This window comes from Melozone crissalis, unplaced genomic scaffold (genome assembly GCF_028551555.1).
Source record: "Melozone crissalis strain CALT ecotype California unplaced genomic scaffold, PUWL_Pcris_2 ptg000108l_1, whole genome shotgun sequence".
NCBI classification, from domain to species: Eukaryota; Metazoa; Chordata; class Aves; order Passeriformes; family Passerellidae; genus Melozone; species Melozone crissalis.
In genome coordinates this window covers 480138-500962 of record NW_026535885.1, presented here as the reverse complement: position 1 = coordinate 500962, position 20825 = coordinate 480138, and the positions used below count along the sequence as shown (strand labels likewise).

Sequence of the window (20825 nt, the reverse complement as noted above, 5' to 3'; positions counted from 1 at the left end):
GGCTGCCTGTGCAGCCTGTTCCTAAATCTAATCCCCCATTCTGTGAATAAATTCTTCCTAATGCCCACTCTCAGCCTTCTCCCAGGTGGCCACACCCTCCTGGCAGGTATAAGGAGGAATTCCTCCCTGCATTTTCCCCCTTCAGCCCTTCAGGAAGTCACACAGGGCCTGGCCTGCCAGCACTGGGTCAGTGGGACAGAGCTGTCCCCTGTGCCAGTGCCTGGAGAACAGGGCAGAGCAGCCTGGAAAGCACCCGCTACCAGAGCCACAGGGAAGGCAGAGAATCCCCCTGCAGGCCGGCAGGACCAGCCTTTCATCCCTGCCAGAGCGGGACAGCCACACCCCAGGAACGCTCGGGCAGGGAAGGAGTTACCCTGCCCTGCCTGTACTTGTCCTTCCCTGCCTCCCAGGCTGAGTTCTGCTTCCTCAGCCTCACCAACGCACACATTCGGTTGATCCCAGCACGAATGTAAGTGTTAATCACCCTAAATCCTTCTCCATTCACACAGAACACCACTTCCTTTCATTTGATAGAAAAAAACCCACTGTGGAGATTTTAATTACAAATCTATATTTTTACTAAAAATAAATACAAAACCACCCTGCTTACACTCAGGCCAGGAGCCCGCCTGGCCTGGGGAGCAGGAGAAAGGCTGTGACAGTCCCTGCTCAGCGTGGCTGGGCCCTGAGGCTGCCCAGGGCGGGCTGGGACGCTCGGACAAAGGCCATGTCCTGTCTGTACTTCATGGCCGTGAGGGGCTGGCGCCTCAGCAGCTGGTCACCCATGTCCTGGGGCTCAGGCTCATCGTAGATGGTGGAGATGACAACAGAGCTGTCACCACGGGGCTTCTTCCTCCTCACAAAGGTTGGCAGCTTCTCCCCGTGGTACCTGCAGGGAAGCAGGAAGGTTTGGAGGGAGCTGCAGAGGCCATCAGGCATCCCTGAGCTTCCCAGCTCCTTTCCTGGAATGGTTTGGGCTGGAAGGGACCTTAAACCCACCCAGTTGCACCCTGTGCCATGGGCAGGGACAGCTCCCAGAGGCTCCAGCCCTGCTCCATCAAGGAGCCCCAGCTTTCAGGAGGAGCAGCCTGTTCGGCTGTGGAGGCTGTGGAACTGCCCAGCTGTGCAGGGATCACCCCTGGCACAGCCCTTTGCAGCTCCTCAGTGCTGTGAGCCTGGGCACAGGGGGGAACAGGGGCTGGGAGGGCTCTTGGGAACTCACCCCAGCCCCCTCTTGCACCGGGGGTTCTGACCCTCGTTGTCCAGAGCTTCAGCCATGCCAGAGTTGCTGCTGCCCAGGCCCAGCCCCTCTGTCCAGCCCTGCTGCTCCAGGACCTTCCTGCCAAAGCCCTGGGAGAGAGGAGAAAACCATCACAGGCTTGCTGGGCAAATCCCACCCTCATCTTCCCACAGCCAATCCCTCTCCTCCTGCCCCTCCTGAGAGGCAGGCAGAGCTCTCCCACCTTGGTGTGCCTCTCGAAGGTGCCGATGTGCTGCCCCGACACAGAGCCATCCTCCAGCCCGGCCCGGAGCCGCTGCTCCAGCCACATCTGCACCGAGTCCCGGGCGTCCTTGTCCCCTCCATCTGGGGACAAAGCAGCCACAGTCAGCACAGCCCAGCCCTGCCAGCCTGGGCACCACAGCGTGCTCCCCAGAGCACCAGCACAGGAGGCAGAACCTGTTCTTTTTGGCAAGCCTTGCTGCCAGACCAGAAAAACACAGTTTCAGGTTCACTGACAGCCTGGGTGCTTTCAAAGAATGACAAAGAGCTCCTGAATTGTGCACGGTCAGAAGTTCTCTGGTTCCCCTGGGGAGGGTGGCTCAGCTCTCATACCTTTGTCGTAGTAGATGCTCATGTCCACGTCCCAGTCGTCGGCTGTCTGCTCGTCAAAGTCTGCCAAGAGAAGGGAAGCAGCACTTTGGGTGAGCTCTGGCACAGGGCAGCTCTTTCCCTGTTCCCTGGAGCAGAGCCTGACCCTCCCGGCTGTCCCCTCCTGTCAGGAGCTGTGCAGAGCCACAAGGGCCTCCTGAGCCTCCTTTGCTCCAGCTGAGCCCCTGCCCAGCTCAGCCCCTGCCCTGGGCACTCCCCAGCCCCTCCATGTCCCTGGACACAGCTCTGCACTCAGGGTGGTGCCTCAGCAGTGCCAGCACAGAGGAAATGGCCTTAGAGACCCACTGCCCACCCAAGGGGCTGCCAGCAGCACCAAGGGGGTCTCAGCTCTGTGCCCGAGGGAGGGCTCAGCAGCCAGGGCACGGTGCTGGGCGCTCCAGCTGGCACAAACAGCAGGGTCACCTCCGTCCTGCTCCTGCCAGAACTGGGCATCCGTGTAGAACACGAGGCCGGAGCCGCCCTTCTCCCACTTGAGCTCGATCTCCTCCTCGAAGAGGCGCTCGCGCAGCCGCTCCTGCTGCGTCACGTCCTCGTGCAGCGCTGCGTGCCGCTGCCACTCCTCGCACGTGTCATTGTCCTGTGGGGGACAGCAGGGGTGGGATGGGGCTGGGGACACTGCATAGCCCCCATCTCACACGTGTCATTGTCCTGTGGGGGACAGCAGGGTGTGGGATGGGGCTGGGGACACTGCACAGCCCCCTCCTTGCACATGTCATTGTCCTGTGGGGGACAGCAGGGCGTGGGATGGGGCTGGGGACACTGCATAGCCCCCATCTCACACGTGTCATTGTCCTAAAGGGGACAGCATGGCAGGAGATGGGAGTGGGACACTGCACAGCCCCCTCCTCGCACGTGTCATTGTCCTGTGGGGGACAGCAGGGTGTGGGATGGGGCTGGGACACTGCACAGCCCCCTCCTCACATGTGTCATTGTCCTAAAGGGGACACCAGCATGGCCCAGGATGGAGCAGGGGGACACAGCACATCCCCCCCCTCACACGTGTCCCTGTCCTGCAAGGACAATCTGGGATGGAGCTGGGGACACAGCACAGTCTGGGATGGAGCTGGGGACACAGCACAGTCTGGGATACAGCTGGGGACACAGCACAGTCTGGGATACAGCTGGGGACAGCAGCTGAGCCCTCTCCTGCTCCCTGCCCGGTCCCACCGCCCTCCCCTGGGGCAGCCCTGCTCAGGCCCCAACACGAGGGATGAGCTCATCCCTGACTCAGAGCCCTGCCAGCTCAGCAGGAGCCATCCCAGAGCAGCCCCAGCCCCAGCTGATGCCCATGTAAGGAGCAGGGCTGCTGGACCTCAGTCAGCACAGCAGGGAGCTCATTCCACTGCAGCCGATCCCTGGAGATTGCGTGGGCTCCAGGAAGCAGCTCCTGGCACAGCCATAGAGCTGCCAGCCCCGTCCTGGGCACGGCCACTGCCCAGCCACAAGAATGGCTGCAGAGCCAGGAACAGCCCGGGAGAAACAGCTGCAGGGGTCTGTTCAGTCTGCAGGAGGAAAGGTTGAATAAAAAGCTGGGAAAAGGAGGGAACAAAGCGTCCCTGTGCCCCACGCTGGCAGGAGAACAGAATGGGGTGCAGCTGCAGCAGAGATTTGGCATCTGAGCTAATTCTGGCGCAGCAGAGGATGGGAATGGCTGGCCTGGGGATCTGCAATGACAGAGCTCTGGGAGAACAGGCCAGACAGGCGTCTGCCAGGGACAGGGCTGGGATGGCTCCTGCCCTGCCCGCTCTCCAGGAGCCTTTGTCACTGAAGCCATGTCCCCAGAGTGACTAACCCCCAGTGCAGCAGCAGCCGAGGTCAGCCCTCTGTGCAGCTCTGCACGTCATCCCAGCACAGCAACGGGATGGAGCAGGGACACAACCCAGCCTCTGCCACCCCATCTGCCAGGGAGCAGGGCAGGACCTGCTGGGCAGCACCAGCCTCCCCTCTGCTCAGATCAGAGCCTTTGGGATAAACCCCTATGACCCCCCTGAGCAGTTCTGGGGGCTCAGGGCCCCTGTCCCTGCCCCGAGGGGCTCAGTGCACCAAGGGGTGATCAATCCTATTTCAAAGCTGGTTCTAACACGCCACTTATCCAACTAAGAGGTGAAAAATGAGCTCAGAGATGGAATCTGCCCTCACAGCTCCCACAGCCCAGCCCACAGGATGGTGCTGGAATGTTCCACTTACGTCATCGGAGTTTGACTCCTCTTCCTCCTGCTGCTGCCCCTCCTCATCCTCCTGGGGCTGGGCAGGCTGAGTCAGCGCCACGGGCTCATCTCCCTCGGTGATCTCATCCCCCGCAGCCGTGTAGACTCGCTCCTCCTCGGGCACGGTGTCGGTGCCCGGGTACTGGAAGGGCACGTTCCCATACCTGCGGGAGGAGCCCGTCCTGGGAAAATCCAGCTGCAGGCGGGAGATGACGCGGGGGGGCAGGCGGCAGGCGCGGATCAGCTCCAGGAACACGCCCAGGGGGGTGCCCACGTTCCCGCGGGGCATGAACGAGGGCGGGTTCAGCTCGGGCAGCCGCCGCAGCTCCGCCTCCGTGACCGCCGGGCCGGCGGCAGCCCCGGCCGGGCTGGGGGGAGCCTCCGGGCCTGCGGGGACAACGAGGGGACAAGGGGGGCTGTGAGGCGCTCACGAGTAGGCGGAGGATAAGCAGAGCCCACACGGGCTCCTCCTGCCTCGGAGCAGATTTAACGCGTTAGGGAAGCCCCAGGAGGAGCTTTAACCACCCGGTGCCCCAGGGTCCCGCCCGTACCTGTCCCGGCGCTCAGGCGGACCCTGCGGATGAGGCAGCGGCCGGGCAGCGCGGCGCCGTCGGGCCCGAGCCAGCGCTTGCCCGAGTACATGCGGACGAAGCGGCGGGCACGGCCGGGCCGCACGGACACCAGGCAGCAGCAGGTGCGCGGCGCCGAGGCCCCGCCGCCGCCGGCCGCTGGCGGGCGCTCGGGGCGGTGCCGGTAGTGGAAGCAGAGGAAGCCGCCGGCCTCCAGGAACTGGCTGAAGTAGGCGCGGAGCTGCGCGGAGCGGAGCGCGGCCGGGATGCCGCTCACCAGGCAGTACCGGGCCGCGCCGCCATCGCCGCCATCGCCGCCGGTACCGCTGGGCGCCGCCATCTTGGCCCGCCGGTGCTGGCGCGCTGTGATGACGTTGCGCGCGGTGATGACGTTGCGCGTGCAGTGATGACGTTGCGCGCAGCGTGTGAAGGGCGCCGCCTTGTGGCGAGAGAGCGCACGGCAGGCGGGGCGTCCTTGGGAGGTCACAGGGGTGGGGACAGGGACACTGGGGGATCACAGGGGCTGGGGGGTCACAGGGAGACCCTGGAGGGGTCACAGGGATTGAGGACCAAGATCCCCCATTGAGGGGGGTTTAACAGGCCCGGGGGGCAGCAGGGCTTGGCCAGACCCCTGGGGTGTCTCAGTCTTTGGGTCACAGCCCCGGGGGTCTCAGGGGGTCTCCGGGCTGCCCTTCTCACCCCATACCAGGGCTCTCTGGCCTTGTCCCCCCCTGTTCAGTCCCCTGTCTGCATTGCCAGAGAGACTATCCCTCTTTATTCCATTCTATCTTTTCCATGCCTGCATTTTTTTTTCTGCCCACCCCAAATTCAACACCGTTGCTAAAAAGGCACCACTGTGTTCCAAACCAGCAAACATTTTATTAAAAAAAATAATTTATTGCATCTTATATACAAACCACACAAATGTACACATAAAATACTGCCACCTCAGCTGCTGGAGGCAGGAGGAGCGAGTTTTCCAGGTGTGCACCTGGCTCTGTCTCCAGGGAGGGAGGTTTGGTTCTCCCACTAAACCAGCTCTGCTTGGGTTTGACTTTTCACACAGACAGGAAAGCCCAGAGCCCCACAGGAGGTGCAGTAGGTTTAGGCGCTGCCAAGTGCTCTTAATCCTGTTGCATTTCATGGAATTAGGGAGGAAAGAGAGAATCTCAGGAAAAGAGGGGTGAGTCTGTCCACCCTGTAGGATTTAACACTCTGGCTTTTTCCCTGAAGAAATGTCCTGAGCATTTCTAAGAGTCCAAGCACGGAAGCCAGACCCAGAGCTAATTTTATAATCATCCCTCAGTCAATGATCTCACTGAGGATCCCACCGTGGCATCAAGCTGAGCACAACCCTCACTGCTCGGAGCTCACAGCAAGATGAGCAAAAACCGGGAGCAGGGCAGGAAACCCTTTGCTCACTCACACTGTCCGGGCTGGAGAGAAGCTCAGGGGGAGCAGGAGCTGCTGTGAGCCTGCTGAGCCTCAGCTGCCTCGGCAGGGCTGCTCCAGCCTGGGCACACAGAGATCCTGCAGGGATCCCACAGCCTGGGCACACAGAGAGAGATCCTGCAGGGATCCCACAGCCTGGGCACACGGAGGGAGATCCTGCAGGGATCCCACAGCCTGGGCACACAGAGAGAGATCCTGCAGGGATCCCACAGCCTGGGCACACAGAGATCCTGCAGGGATCCCACAGCCTGGGCACACGGAGGGAGATCCTGCAGGGATCCCACAGCCTGGGCACACAGAGAGAGATCCTGCAGGGATCCCACAGCCTGGGTACACAGAGATCCTGCAGGGATCCCACAGCCTGGGCACACAGAGATCCTGCAGGGATCCCACAGCCTGGGCACACAGAGAGAGATCCTGCAGGGATCCCACAGCCTGGGTACACAGAGATCCTGCAGGGATCCCACAGCCTGGGCACACGGAGGGAGATCCTGCAGGGATCCCACAGCCTGGGCACACAGAGAGAGATCCTGCAGGGATCCCACAGCCTGGGTACACAGAGATCCTGCAGGGATCCCACAGCCTGGGCACACAGAGATCCTGCAGGGATCCCACAGCCTGGGCACACGGAGGGAGATCCTGCAGGGATCCCACAGCCTGGGCACACAGAGAGAGATCCTGCAGGGATCCCACAGCCTGGGCACACAGAGATCCTGCAGGGATCCCACAGCCTGGGCACACAGAGAGAGATCCTGCAGGGATCCCACAGCCTGGGCACACAGAGATCCTGCAGGGATCCCACAGCCTGGGCACACAGAGAGAGATCCTGCAGGGATCCCACAGCCTGGGCACACAGAGATCCTGCAGGGATCCCACAGCCTGGGCACACAGAGAGAGATCCTGCAGGGATCCCACAGCCTGGGCACACAGAGAGAGATCCTGCAGGGATCCCACAGCCTGGGCACACAGAGATCCTGCAGGGATCCCACAGCCTGGGCACACAGAGATCCTGCAGGGATCCCACAGCCTGGGCACACAGAGATCCTGCAGGGATCCCACAGCCTGGGCACACAGAGGGAGATCCTGCAGGGATCCCACAGCCTGGGCACACAGAGAGAGATCCTGCAGGGATCCCACAGCCTGGGCACACAGAGATCCCACAGGGATCCTCCAGCCTGGGCACACGGAGATCCCACAGGTCCGGAGCTCCAGGGGCACACGGAGATCCCGCAGGTCCGGAGCGTTCCTGTCCCGGCTCAGCGGGCCAGCGGCAGCCAGGGCGCCCGCGGCCAGCCCGACGCCTCGAAGAGCATCTCGGCCAGCAGCTCGCCCATGGCCGCGTCGCCGATGACGGGTCGGAAGAAGAGCGCCGTGACCAGGGCGGCGGGCACGGAGCCCAGCGAGGCGGCGAGGCGCAGGGTGTGCGGGAAGCGCTGGCGGTGCTCGGGGTGCGGCAGCTCCTGCAGCGCCCGTTGCGCTTCCCGCTGCAGGCTCTCGATGTACAGGGCGGCCCGCAGCCCCGGGATGTCTGCAGGAGACAGCACAGAGAGAGAAAGGTCAGGGATGGCCCACAGAGACAGGCTTCTCCGGTTCCCACCCCTCCCCGTTCCTCACACGGCGCTGGAGAGGCACCGCTGTTCTAGGGATGCTGGGTGAAGCAGAGACAGCGCCTAACAGGGAAAGTCGTGCTCTAAAAGCAAAGCAATCCAGGATTCATTGTCCGCAGGGCGGGCAGAGGTTGTGACATCCTCCCTTCCTGCTTCCCGGTGCATTTGGGAACGGCCAGAGTTAGGGAAAAGGTGACCAGCCCTCTCTGCTCTCACACCTGCCCATCTCTGAGCATCTGCAGGACATGAGATGTGTTCACCTGGGAAGGTGGTGGGGCTCCTATCCCTGTCCCTGGCACTCAGTGCTCTGGGCTGATGGGGAGTGGCACAGGGTGCACTCCATGGTTTTGGAGATCTTTTCCAGCCTCTGTGGCTCTGGGACGCTGTGATTCTGTGCCCAGCTGCCAGCGGGGGCCAGCAGAGCCACGAGGGCCTGGCACTCACCTGGATTGAAGAGGATGGCTCCCCTCAGGTAGGTGAACTCGCTGGGGCTCAGGTCCAGCCTCCAGAAGCTGTTGAGGCAGCCCTGCAGCCTCTGCACGGCCGCCAGCGTGGGCTGCGCCCCCTCGGGCTCCTGCCCCTTGCTCTGCCCGCTGAGCAGGATCTTCTTGAGCATGCTGGGCGCCGGCGCCTCCGTCACCTCGAAGGTCACCATCTCCTGCACCAGCCCCAGCAGGAAGAGCGGCACCCAGCAGCCGTCCAGCAGCAGCAGCTGGTCCTCGCGCGGCAGCAGGCGGAAGGCGGCCACGTTCTTGACGAAGCTGACGGTCTTGAGCAGCACGTGCGAGGCGGCGCGGCAGGTGAGCTGCGGCGTGCGCAGGCACACGGCGCGGCGCTGCCGGCACGGGCACCGCTGCCGCGGCCGCAGCTCCCGGCTCAGCAGCGTGTACAGGATGGCGGGCTGCCGCTCCTTGCCGCGGCACCGGCACCGCTCGCAGCCCGCGTCCACGCCGGAGCTCATGGCTCTGCCGGCTCCTTCAAGAGAGACGCAAAATCCCTTCCAGAACGAGTCCCGGCCTGGATCGTCCCTGTCCTGCCGGCCCCTGGCTGAGCCAGCCAGCTCTTATAAGGCCGGGACACGGTGAACACCCCTCGGCAGCCTTGACCGGCCTGATTAAGCGGCCCTCATTAAACCAGCCGACCAACCCCGTGGCTGCTGGGCGGATTGGCCGGGCCAGGCGCGGTCAACGGCCGTTTTTCTCAATGAATCGGCGGGGAGGGGTTGTGTGGCCTTATCAGGATTACCCAAACAGGATAAACAGAGTCATTAGCCCAGGCTGTACCATGGCACCGAGGCCCCATCGAGCAGCTGTCGCTGCCAGGGTTCACAGACAAACACGGGGAGCTCGTCTGAGCCCGGCGTTCAACAGCCTCGGCACCCGGCCTTGGCAGCAGCAACCTGGAAGTTGTGTTATCAGCAGCTGTTTGCCTGGCCTTGCTCGGGAGCCGCTTGTTGTGGTGCAGGAAGAGAAACCCGGTGAACCGCCAGGCTGTGATGGGCCCAGGGGTCGGGTCTGTCAGAGGGCTGGAAAGGGAAAACGCTGCCATGTGCAGAATGAGAGAAAAGTAAGGGAAAAAAGTCAAAATTCTCATAATTGTCCTAGTGGAAACATGGTCCATGTGTCGTGTCTCTCAGAGGGCTGGGAAAGGGAAAACACTCCCATTCGCAGAATGAGAGAAAAGTAAGGAAAAAGGACCAAAATTCTGGTATTTTCCTAGTGGAAACATGGGCCAGGGATTGTGTATCTCAGAGGAAACACAGGGCTGGGAAAGGGAAAACGCTCCCATCTGCAGAATGAGAGAAAAGTAAGGGAAAAAGGCCAGAATTCCTGTATTATCCCAGTGGAAAGGGACCCAGAGGGGCTGGTGGACAGCAGCTGACCATGAGCCAAAGTGGGCAATGGTTGTTGGGGGGCCCGGCACTCAGGCCCTGGCCCAGTGTGGGCCCCTCACTGCAAACACAGACAGACATTGAGCAGTCCAGGGAAGGGCTCGGAGCTGGGAAGGGGTGGGGCCCAGGAGCGGCTGAGGGAGCAGGAAGGCTCAGCAAAGGAGGCTCAGGGGGCCCCTCCGGCCCCGGCTCCCCGGCAGGACGGGCCAGGCCCGCGCCGGGCCCTTCCCGCGCCCCGCGCCCCGCGGCCCGCCCGGCCCGTCGCCATGACAACCCCGCCGCAGAGCGCGGCCCTCCCTTCCCCGCGAGATTGACAGCCGTCCGGACCAATCAGCGAAGAGGGCGGCGCGGCGGCGCGCTGGGATTGGCGGGCGGGGAGGGCCTCGCGCTTCCGTGGGCGCCGGTTCCGGTTCCGGCGGCGGCCCGGTGCGGGAGCGGCGGCGCGATGGGGCTGAGCGCGGAGGAGGCGGCGGAGCAGGAGGACCGCTTCGACGGGATGCTGCTCGCCATGGCCCAGCAGCACCAGGGCGGCGTGCGCGAGGTAGCGCCGCCGGCAGCGGGCGCGGGGAGGGCGGGCGGGAGCGGAGGAGCGAGCGGGGAGCGGCCCGGCCTCCTCGGGCCCCGCCCCGGCACGTGGAGCAGGGCCCGCACGTGCGCCGCTCCCGGAGCGGCGATAACGGCCGGGCCCGCTCGTTAATGAGTGCGATGTTAATGAAGCGCCCCCGGCGCGGCCTCGCAGCCCGGCCCCGGTGCTCCGGGAAGGCTCCGGGTGCGCGGCAGTGCCGGTGATGGGGCACAGCACCACGGGGCAGCATCGACCTGCCCCGGTCACCCTCCCGGCACAGCCGCGCGAGGCCTGGCCGTGATCGGGGCATCCCCCCGTGCTCGGGATCTGCTCACCCGCCCCGGTCCCACCGGCTGCGGGCTCCGGGATCCCGGTCCTGACCGGCACCAGGGCTGGAGGGTGTGGGAACATCGCGCCCACATCCCACTCAAAAATTCATTAAAAACGCTCCTGTAACAGCCCCTCATGTGGCAAAACCTCGGAGTGAAACCCCCACGGGACGGGATTCCTGGGAAATAAAGATCAGCCAAGCTCAAGGAGAATGTGGGTTTCCAGACGGGGTTTGGAGCTCCTGGTTCATGCATCAGTGGTCCCTGGCAGCTGTAGAAACAAGGAGTTTGCATGCTTTTAGGTGTGCAAAGAAGCAAAACATGCTATGGGTGTATATATATGTATGGATGGGTGTATATATATGTATGGGATATGTATGCATGCATAAATCCGTTCCTGCCTGGGGTGTGGGAGCAGGAGCTGGGAATAAGCTGCTGCCTTAAAGCAAAGCCCTCCAAGCCCTCTGTGCAGGAATCCGGGCTGGATGTGCCCAGCTGGGTGTTCTGGAGGCAGAGCTCACGGGGCTGGCTCCAGGGCCCTGCTGGCACAGCCACAGATAGGGAGGACAAAGGATCAAGGCTGCTCCAGGGACACGAGGTGCCTTTCAGTGCCCTGGCCTCACTGCTCCCTCTCTTCCCACCCTGTTCCCCAGCTCGTGAACACCTTCTTCAGCTTCCTGAGGAGGAAGACAGATTTCTTCACCGGGGGAGAGGACGGAGTAGCAGAGAAGGTAAACAATAAACCTGCAGGCCTTTAGCTCTTCCCCCTTCCATCCCAGCCGTGTGTGTGCCGTGCCAGGGCTCCCCTGCCTGAACAGCTGCCAGCATCTGGGTGCACGTGGGCACCAGCAGCTCCCGAGGGAAGGAAGGAGACCCAGAGCTGCCCCTGTCAGGTGAGGAGCACCCAATTAATTCCCTGCTGGCTGGTGCCTCAGTGCAGGTTTCTTGCCAGGCTCTGGCCAAAGGCTAGTTTGGAAAGCAAACCTGCCAGACACACTGACACAGCAGTGACACAGCCGGTGATAACCCCCTGTGTTACCTTGTTTGCTCAGCCAGGAAAAACACAAAGTCCAGGGCTCTGCACACGCAGCTGCCCCTTGGCCGAGCTGAGCATCCCCTCTCCTGCAGGGAGCCCTTGCTGCAGCTGGAGGGCTTTAAGGTCCTTTCAGCCCAAAACATCTGTGATTCTCTGAAAGAAAGAAAGAAAGGTGAACCCCACTGTCACTTTTTATGGAATAGAGAGCAGATGTCCCCCGTTCCTGGGGGCTGTGTGATCCCACCTGAGCTCAGAGGTGCCTGGCTGCTGTCCTTGGCAGTGCTGGCATCTGTCACAATGCTTTATTGTGCTCTGCCACCACAGGAACACCACAAACAGGGAAGGAGCTGCTTCCCCAGCCCTGCTGAGCCCTTGGCATGCAGGAGACAGGAGAGGGTGGGAAGGTCATTGTGTGTTTTGGGGGCTGTTTCAGCAGGCTCGGGGTGTGGGCAGTGACAGGGACAAGCTCAGGCACTGCAGGTGGTTTCCTCACCCAGGTGGGACATCCTGGGGGATGCACAGCTTGCATTCTGTACTCCCGGAGACACTGGGGCCAAGCTGTATAAACAGTCCTTGGTTGTAAAGCCAAGCAGAAACACTCAGTGCTTGCTTACAAACTGCACTTTGCTTGGAAAAGGCTCTGGATTTTCCCCCAACCCTGAAACTCCTGGGATATATATATATATATATATATAAAAATAAATAAAAGTTCCCCCTGTGAGTCCTGTCTGAGGATCTGTCCCTGTTATTTATTTTCTGGGGCAGACCTCAGCTCACCTACGTGCTGCTGTGTAAACAATCCTTGCTCCTAAAGCCAGGCAGAAACACTCAGTGCTTGCTTACAAACTGCAGTTTGCTTGGAAAGGCTCTGGATTTCCCTCCCTCCCTGAAACTCCTGGGGTATGTTTCAATAAATAAAAGTTCCTCCTGTGATTATTCCCATCTGAGGATGTGTCCCTGTTGCTTCTGGGGCAGACCCCAGCTCACCTACGTGCTGCTGTGCACAGCAGCCCTGGCCTTATCGAGCCTGGGGCAGTGCTCTGGCTCCCTGCCTGTGTACTCAGCTTTCCCTTGGCAGCCAGACCTTGGGATTGACTCCCAGAGTCACAACAACCTCCAGAGACCTGGGAGCAGGGCTGAAACAAAGGGTGTGTGGAGGAACTCACCCCTCAGTGTAAAAACAAGGGCTTCAAGCGTTTCTCCTCCAAATCACGGCACTCCAAATCGGGCTCCATCTGGAGAAAAGCCCACAGAAAGGTCAGAAGTAGGTAAAGAAGCTGGATCTAGTGTGTCCAGCTGTCCTGGAGGTGTGGAGTAGCTTCAGGTGGCTGGGTTGGACATCAGCTCATCCTGTTGGAATTGCACAAAGGACAAAATTAGTGGAGGATTTTATTTCACTGTTATCTCCTGGAAACATACTTCCTGCATAACTAGGAAGGACTACATTTAAATACTTCAAATTTTCCCCTTTTCCTCCCTTTTCACTTCCTCCTCTGCTTTTTAAATTGAAAAATCTCTAGATTGTGAGTCCAAAAAATTGAGCAAAGATGAAAGGAAGATTCCCAACATCCGTGTGACTCAGCAGATTTTTCTGTGCTCCTCGGGAGAACAAGTGGGATCGGTTTATGAGTGAAGTGGGTGGTGTTTGACCCCGTGTGGGGGTTCAGGTGCGAGGTGGATGGTGTTTGACCCCCCGTGCCCTGTCCTCAGCTGATCACAGAGGCCTTCAGCCACCACAACAAGCTGGCTCAGAAGGAGCGGCGGGAGAAGAAGGCGCGGCAGGAGGCCGAGCGGCGCGAGAAGGCCGAGCGAGCGGCGCGCCTGGCCCGGGACAGGGACAGGGACAGGGAGCAGCCCGGAGAGCCGCGCATCAAGGAGCTCACCGACGAGGAGGCAGAGAGGCTGCAGCTGGAGATCAACCAGGTGAGGGCCCAGCAGGTACTGCAGCTGCAGTTCTGTGCTCCCCGCGGCTGCGAGGGGCTAGAGCGGCTCACGCTTGTTCTTCCCTTGGCAGTACCTCTTTGCTAACCTCCCCCTAACCTTCCTAAGGGCTGAAAATTCCCTCTTTTCAAAGTGGGTGCTCTTCAGCTGGAGCTGAAGGGCTGAGGCCATCTAGTGCCAGCTCAGGAGGTGACACAAAGTGCCAGCTCTCAGCTGAGCGTGTTCCTGCTCTTCTCTTTCCAAACAGAAGAAAGAGGCACAAGGGCAGGGTAACAGTGTCCCAGTGAAGCCCTCGGAGGAGGAAGGTGAATCTTCAGATTCCAACAAACAGGTAAAACTCGTCTGGAAATACTTCAGATGCATAAAATGGTTTGGGTTGGAAGGGACCTTAAAGCTCATCCCGTTCCACCCTCTGCTGTGACACCTTCCACTACACCAGGCTGCTCCAAGCCCTGTCCAAAATACACACTTTGAAAATACAAATCAGAAAATTTGGCTTTAAAAATGCACAGCAAATTCCTAAATGTGCCAGTACAGTGTGGGGGTTTTTTTGTAGTCATGTTTTACCAGAAGCAGCTATTAATTATGGAGCTAAATTTAAGTGGATATAAAATACAAACAACTGACCTGCAATCCTTATAAAACCAAAGAGCTGTTGTTACAATGGAAACTGGAAGAGCTTTATTCTTTATCTTGGATTGCTCAGGGAACAGATGATGAAGAGGAAGATGAGAAGGATAAAGGAAAACTTAAGCCCAACTCTGGCAATGGAGCTGACCTTCCAAATTACAGATGGACACAGACTCTCTCAGAATTGGATGTAAGTTGTGCTTTATGGCCAGGATCTGAGGAATCTGAGACAGGGAATAAAAGCAGGTGCTGGTAAGAGGTGAAGCCATTTCCCTGTGTCCCAGTTGCCTCTGGAAGTTTGTTGGAAACAGCAATGTTTCAATAGCTGGCAGAGAGCTTGGTAACTCAGTAAAATTCCCAGGAGCTCTGGTTTTTCAGCTTTTGGTCTTGTTTTAACCAGGCATCGAAATCTGCTTCCCTTTTTATGGTCCTTTCCTTTCACCTCCTGCTCACTCAGTACCTCAAGGAGAAGAGTCCCTGCTCTGCCTGGCTCTGGTGAAACCAAGGCAGGAAGGCCTGGAGCAGCAGCACGGCGGGGTGAGGAGGACTTTCCCTGCCCAGCTGCTCAGATCTGCTCCTTTTTGCTGCAGCTGGCTGTGCCCTTCAAGGTGAGCTTCAGGCTGAAGGGCAAGGATGTGGTGGTGGATATCCAGAGACGCCGCCTCAAGGTGGGCCTCAAGGGCCACCCTCCTGTCATTGACGGGGAGCTCTTCAACGAGGTCAAGGTGGAGGAGAGCTCCTGGCTCATCGAGGATGGCAAAACAGTCACTGTGCACCTGGAGAAGGTACAGCAGGAGGGGCTGGGCAGGGGCAGACCTGGCCCTCAGCCTCTTCAGCCTCTTCTGGGCCTCAGCTGAAACAGGGCCACCCTGGTGTCCTGGGCACACTGGCAGCACAACCAGTTCTGCCTGGTTTAAGTTCCTCCATCTTCAGCCTAATTTTGTGCTATTCCAGGACACCCAGTGTAATTCTCAGCAGTTCAGAAAAAGCTGGAAGGAAATCAGTCATTTTAATGTTGTCTTTAGTGTGTTTTGACATCTGTTAGTGACGTGAAAATCCAGGGGCAGACCTCCTTGTGTCCCTCCTTGTGTCCCCTCTGGGCCTCTCCAGCTGGTTTGTTGTAATCCCATTTATGTCGTGCCAAATGGGACATCTGACATTCTCTCAGATCTCCCAGCTGTGAAAATTTAGTTTGCCTAAAGTAATTTGAAACAAAAATACCCTTTATCTATGTTCAGATTTTACTGCTATTTAGAAAACTGTCAAATAGAGTTTGATTCCATAATTTTTTTTCCTGTGACTGAGACTTAAAAACCCTAGAACAAGTCCAAGAAAGATAAACTGGTTTTGCTTCTTCGTCCTCTAGATCAACAAAATGGAATGGTGGAACAAACTGGTCTCCACAGACCCAGAAATCAACACCAAGAAAATCAATCCAGAGAACTCAAAGGTAAGAATTGTTTGTTTTAAGGGACAGAGCCTGCTCAGGAGTTACCTCAGCTGAGCCCAGAGGTGTTCCAATGTGGATCTTGCTTTCAGTTGTCAGACCTGGACAGCGAAACTCGCAGCATGGTGGAGAAGATGATGTATGACCAGCGACAGAAGTCCATGGGCTTGCCCACCTCTGATGAGCAGAAGAAGCAGGATATTTTGAAAAAGTGGGTGCAGCTCATTCCTTTGCTTGGCTTTGCCTCCCTCTCTGGCACAAATAAGGGAGCAGCAGCTTGGCCTTCAGTCCCAGCCATGCTCACCTCTGCACATCTCTGTATTGTTGGCCAACCACCAGTGTCTGTAAAGGCCTGTGGGGGTAGAAAGCCCAGTGAGGAAATCTGGGAATAGCCTAGCTCTGGAATTGCCCTAATCTGCTGATTTCAAGTCCAGAAGGCACGTTTGGAGCTGGAGGTGCCATCTCTGCTGAACTTTACCATGGTCTTGATTGGTGTCTAATCTCCCTCGGTAGCCAGCTAATCACCCCTCCCTCTTCCCTCCAGACAGTTGTCCCCAAGCCACTTTTATGGCTTTATTGCCTTGTTTGGCATAAGTGCACTGTGGCAGGGAAATGATTCCTGGAGCTCCCAAGGCCATCTGGGAAGGTGTGGAGGCAATTCTGGGTCACACAGCTTCTTCAGCAAGTGCAGCCCCACACCTTATCTCTGGGTGAAGGATTGCTGTGGCTGACCTGACTCCTTGCCTCCCTTGGCCTCATCTCTCGTGCCAGAAGCTTCTCTGTGAGCTGAGTGGGGTGTGAGCAGAGCAGGGACCAGGCTGCCCTGGTGTCAGTGGGATGGGAAGCACCCTCTGCTCTGGGAGGGCACGTGCAGGACACCTCGCTGGCAGGGCCTCTTGTTTGGTGCTCTGGAAGCTGGCAGAGGATGGAGAGGAAGTTTAGACTTTGTCCAGGGCAAAGGTGGCTCAGTGACACCCATGTGGGCACTGGTGTCTGCCAGGGGAGCTGTCCTGGCTGCCAGACAAGGACAGGATCCTCGCAGCACAGATGGCCTGGAAGTGGAAACGCTGTGGGGGCGTTCCAGGGAAACCCTGAGGTGGGAACACAGAGGAGACCAAGCTGCCCTGCCTTGCAGGGTGTGTGAGGCCTCCACAGGGCTGTGATGTGCTGTGTCCCTCGGGGAGCAGAGCAGAGCAGCCTCTGTGTGCACTGGGCACTCCTGGGCACAGGGCACTGCCCTCACAACTTCCTGATGTGCCAGTGAGTCCAGATAACCCCTGGAAGGTGTCCCTGTCCATGGCAGGGGGTTGGAACAAGATTATCTTTAAAGTCTCTTCCAACCCACACTATTCTGTGATTATTCCCTCTGCTGGGACTGCAGTACATTTGAAATCAGATTTCACCTGGTGTGAAACCAGATCCCTCTGGTCGTGTCCTCCCTGAGATTTTGCTGTCAGAGCACTGGGGATACTGCCCATATTCCAGTAAAGCTGCCAGCCCTAATCTGCCTTCACCATCTCCCCTGTGCCCCACAATCTGTGGTGGCTGCTACGTGTGCAGCCCGAGGCAGCACTGAGGGTGAGTGTTTGATAATTAACAGGTCCCGTGCGCCTGGGCTTGCTGACCTGGCAGGAATGCTGCTCCCACTGACCCGAGGAAAAGGTGTTTGTAGGGAAAATCCAGGGAATGTGTCCCAGGGAGCTCAGCAGAGCTCCAGAGTGCAGGAAGCAGGGACCCTCCCCTCCCCAAACTGAGCTGCTTGGCTTTGCTGACTCACCCAAACTCCTGTCTTTGTTTTCCTTGCAGGTTCATGGAACAGCATCCAGAAATGGACTTTTCAAAGGCTAAATTCAACTGAGCTGTCCCCCTTCCCCCCCTCTTTCAGTCAGCCCCTTGAATGGGGCAGGAAATGTATGGTTGGATATTCCTCACCTTGGGCAAGTTAAACTTCAGCATCCCCCACCCGAGCTTGCAGGAGGGCCCTGCCCAGCCACCCTGGGTGTCCTGGCAGCAGAGGCCCCAGAGCAGCTCCAGACAGAGCCGCCTGCCACAGCTCCCAAAGGCAGTGAGGAGAGGAGGAGGGCTAGAGCCAGAAGGGTGTTGGGGCTGAGAGAGCCAGACCTGAGAGGTTTTGGGACAAACCCTTGAGGTATTGCTTCGCTTCCCTGGGCTGCTCCGAGCTGCTCGTCCGCTCTTTGCCACCGGCACAGGAACTCCTGAGTTCTGCTCCCTCCTGCTCTCCTGTGAAAACAAGGGTCAGTTTATTTTGTAAAACAAATCTTTCCCTGCCTTCTTGGCAAGGGAGAACAGCAGTTGGAAAGCACAGCTATTGCAATGGAGACAGACCCTGCTTCTCCTTGCTGCTGCTCCTGTTTGTGCCACAAGTGGGACAGCTGGAGCACCCCGGGCTCCCAGCACAGATGGAGGGTCAGGCTGCTGTCCTGGAGCCAGGAGAGGTTGGGGCTCTGTGGCTGTGGGTGGGGAGGATGTTGGGGGCGTTGGGGATGCTGTTGTTGCTGGGAGTGTCTCCTGCCTCTTCCCCATGAGCCTCTCCCCTCTGGCTGTGCGAGCTCCCGCTGACGAGTGGCATCACTCTGCATGTTCTGTCTTTGTTGAAACTGCAGTGCAACATAAAGGAAAACAAGTGGAATATCCCAGGCAGAGTGTGTGGTTTCTCTGGCAGAAGGGATCAGGGATCCAGGCTGGGAGGGACAAGGGAGGGATGCCAGGGGTCCAGGCTGGGAAGGAGAAGGGAGGGATGCCAGGATCCAGGCTGGGAGGGGGAAGGGAGGGTGCCGGGGTGCTGTGCCCGTGCTCTCTGCAGCTGCCTGGGAATCCCTCTCGCGCTCCCAGCTCTGGACTGACGGTCTCTCCCTCCCTCAGGAGGTGGCAGTGGGAGCTGTGTTTTGCTCAGGAGCGCTGCTGAGCCCCATTCCCAGCTCACACCCCAGGGTGGCTGCTCCAGGCTCTGCTCTCCACAGGGCAGTATGTGACCACACCAGGAACCCCCCCTTGCCCCAGGTCTCCTTAATGCCCAGCTAACAAGGAGAGTGTCAGGAAATCCTGGGCTCTATCCCAGATCCCTGCTGCTGTGCCTCTTCCTTTGCCTCCCCCAAACATTTCCACCTCCTGCCCAAGGGATGGGCACAAAGGGCTGAAAATCTGTTTGGGCAAAGTCCGGCCTGGCACAGCTCCTGGCGTGGTGGGGTTGTTTTCTGAGCAGCAGAGCACTGTTTGCATGAAGAGTTTTACAGACTCTTGCGGTTAAAAAGCAGCTCCCACCCAGCAGAGCAGTGACCTTGAGGGTGAGCAAGGACCCAGATTGGGGCAGCTGCCTCTGGGCTGGATCCTCCTGCCTGTTTGTGTTACAGATCACCTACACCCACCTGCCTGTCTGTACTTTGGCCTTGATAAAAGAGCAGCATCTCCTGTTTTCATAAAAAAAAAGCTGAACTCTGCTGGATTTGAAGGTTTTAGCCCCAGAATGAGCTCCCTGCCTGGCTTGTGGGGCAGGGGAGCTGGGAGGGCTGAGCTGCTCTGGATGTGATGAGCTTCTCCCTGTTCTCAGCTCTGTGGGTGAACCCCAGGGAAGCTGGGGGCTTTTTGGGAGGAAGGAGGGTCAGTGGGAGAACGGGGCCAGCCCTGGTGCCCTGACCCTGCAGGAGGTGAATGGCCAGGCCGTGTTTGTGAACGTGGCTGATCCCAGAGCTGCCCCTGGACTTCGGCCCCTCGGCAGCGGAACAGAAGGTGTTTCAGTGCCGGCCTTGTCCTCTGCAAACAGCCCCAGGCACCACTGCCCCAGCCAGAGGGAGCTGGGAGCACCCTCTGGCTTCCCAAGGCAGCTGCCCCTGGGATACACCCTGCTGGGTCCAAGGAGCTGCTCAGGGCTTGAGGAACGCAAAGCCCCACCTCAGTCTGAGTCCCTGGAGACCTCAGAGCGTGGCTTTGTCCTGTGCCCACGGCAGGGAAATGCTGGGCAGCTCCAGGGAAATGCTGGATCCACAGCACCAGGGAAATGCTGGGCAGCCCCAGGACCCACAGCGTGCACACCTTGAGTGGCGCCTGAGCCCCAGCAGAGCGGGAAGGGCAGTGCTGGACAGGGACAGGGACAGCTCACCGAGGTCCCTCTGGCTCCATACCTGTGCCAGGTCACCTGGAGCAGCTGTTCAGGTGCTGCCACCAGCTGGAGGGCAGAGCCTGGAGCTCCTCACCTGCCCAGGACAGAGCCCTCAGCTCCTCACCTGCCCAGGGCTCCTCCTCACCTGTAAAAGCAAGGCCTTTGCAGGCACAACAGGCTCTGCACAGAGCTTTCTATAGGGTAAATTTTTCCCCAGTCATTTGGGTTTTATCTTTAACAGCAGCTCCTGGCTTAGCTTTTATTAATGAATATTGCAGCTCAGAGCATTTGGGAAATATCCCAGACTCCAGGACTGCTTTGGGAAGAGCAAGGGAACAGCAAAACCCCGAGGAAGGGAACAGGAACAGTGAGGATGTTACCGTGTTGTTTTAGGAGGAGCCTCAGCTGCTCTGTTACTGCAAGGGCCAGGCTGTGAGGAATTAGGGTCCATCCATCTGCTTCCTGATGTCTAAGCCACACTGAAATCAGTAATTCAGCAGCTCAGGGTGGGGATGTGCGGAGGAATTTCTTCAACACTCCTGCAGCCGTTCCCTGCAGAGCTCCCGAGCTGCCCTCACCTGGTCCCAGGGCACCCTGGGCAGGGGCACAGCTCGGGCTTGGGCTCTGCTTCCCCTGTGTGAGAGAACACCTCCAGAGCCAGGTAAGGCTCTCCTGTTTGTGAGGTCTCCACTTGGGCAACCCAGTCAGCTCACTCAGCTCACTCGCCGTGTTTACTTTGTGATAAACAACCAAGTGGCAACACCACAGATGCAGCTTCCTCCTGCTGCAGCCTCAGCTGGCACCGAGCCCTGGGGCAGCAGTGCCCATCTCCTGGCCCCCAAGGCCTGCCAAGGGAAGGACAAGGTGCTGAGTGCCCACGGGGAAAGGCAGGGCCAGCAGTGCCTCACAAACCCTCTGCTGACACTCTCAGGAGCCTTTCCTTTGAGGCAAACCAAGGGGTTTGAAGGGATTTTTCAGCAGAACAGTCAAAGAGCCCAGTTCTGAACCACACAGTCAGGAGTGAATCAAGTGCCACAATCCTGCCCCAGGCTCTCCAGGGGAAACATGGACAGAGGAGTGGCGAGAGCTGCAGGCAGTGTGAGCTCCTGGGCTCCAGCAGAGTGATCCCCATGGTCTGCTCAT

The 20825-nt window shown here is 59.0% G+C and overlaps 3 protein-coding genes across 4 annotated transcripts; 1 reads left to right on the top strand and 2 right to left on the bottom strand.

The window, feature by feature from the left end:
* Window positions 1-552: 552 nt before the first annotated feature.
* GPATCH3 (G-patch domain containing 3) lies at window positions 553-5007 on the bottom strand. The gene is made up of 7 exons (XM_054292353.1): window positions 4650-5007; window positions 4079-4485; window positions 2294-2468; window positions 1835-1894; window positions 1464-1585; window positions 1223-1350; window positions 553-889 (listed from the first exon to the last, which is right to left on the bottom strand). Exons 1-7 carry the CDS (start codon window positions 5005-5007, stop codon window positions 670-672), a joined length of 1470 nt encoding a protein of 489 aa, XP_054148328.1. The 3' UTR covers window positions 553-669.
* Window positions 5008-7375: 2368 nt separating this feature from the next.
* NR0B2 (nuclear receptor subfamily 0 group B member 2) lies at window positions 7376-8687 on the bottom strand. Its single transcript, XM_054292195.1, has 2 exons — window positions 8171-8687; window positions 7376-7647 (listed from the first exon to the last, which is right to left on the bottom strand). Exons 1-2 carry the CDS (start codon window positions 8685-8687, stop codon window positions 7376-7378), a joined length of 789 nt encoding a protein of 262 aa, XP_054148170.1.
* A 1324-nt stretch (window positions 8688-10011) lies between these two features.
* On the top strand, window positions 10012-18217 carry NUDC (nuclear distribution C, dynein complex regulator). 2 transcript variants are annotated; one of them, XM_054292318.1, is made up of 9 exons: window positions 10012-10158; window positions 11165-11242; window positions 13258-13470; window positions 13736-13819; window positions 14195-14308; window positions 14709-14903; window positions 15485-15568; window positions 15658-15776; window positions 17372-18217. In XM_054292318.1, the coding sequence occupies exons 1-9, from the start codon at window positions 10063-10065 to the stop codon at window positions 17421-17423; spliced, it is 1035 nt and encodes a 344-aa protein (XP_054148293.1). In that variant the 5' UTR covers window positions 10012-10062; the 3' UTR covers window positions 17424-18217. The 2 variants fall into 2 exon arrangements, with proteins under 2 accessions (XP_054148293.1, XP_054148292.1); XM_054292317.1 differs by lacking the exon at window positions 10012-10158 and having other exon boundaries at window positions 10997-11242.
* Window positions 18218-20825: the final 2608 nt, after the last annotated feature.

Coding starts and splice junctions, on each gene's coding strand:
- NR0B2 (XM_054292195.1), bottom strand. CDS start 8,687: ATGAGCTCCGGCGTGGACGCGGGCTGCGAGCGGTGCCGGTGCCGCGGC. Junction 7,648..8,170: donor AGCCATCCTCTTCAATCCAG/GTGAGTGCCAGG, acceptor TGTCTCCTGCAG/ACATCCCGGGGCTGCGGGCC.
- NUDC (XM_054292317.1), top strand. CDS start 10,997: ATGTGCCCAGCTGGGTGTTCTGGAGGCAGAGCTCACGGGGCTGGCTCC. Junction 14,309..14,708: donor AGACTCTCTCAGAATTGGAT/GTAAGTTGTGCT, acceptor TTTTTGCTGCAG/CTGGCTGTGCCCTTCAAGGT. Junction 15,777..17,371: donor AAGCAGGATATTTTGAAAAA/GTGGGTGCAGCT, acceptor TTTTCCTTGCAG/GTTCATGGAACAGCATCCAG.
- GPATCH3 (XM_054292353.1), bottom strand. CDS start 5,007: ATGGCGGCGCCCAGCGGTACCGGCGGCGATGGCGGCGATGGCGGCGCG. Junction 4,486..4,649: donor CCGCCTGAGCGCCGGGACAG/GTACGGGCGGGA, acceptor TTGTCCCCGCAG/GCCCGGAGGCTCCCCCCAGC. Junction 1,351..1,463: donor CCTTCGAGAGGCACACCAAG/GTGGGAGAGCTC, acceptor CCTCTCTCCCAG/GGCTTTGGCAGGAAGGTCCT.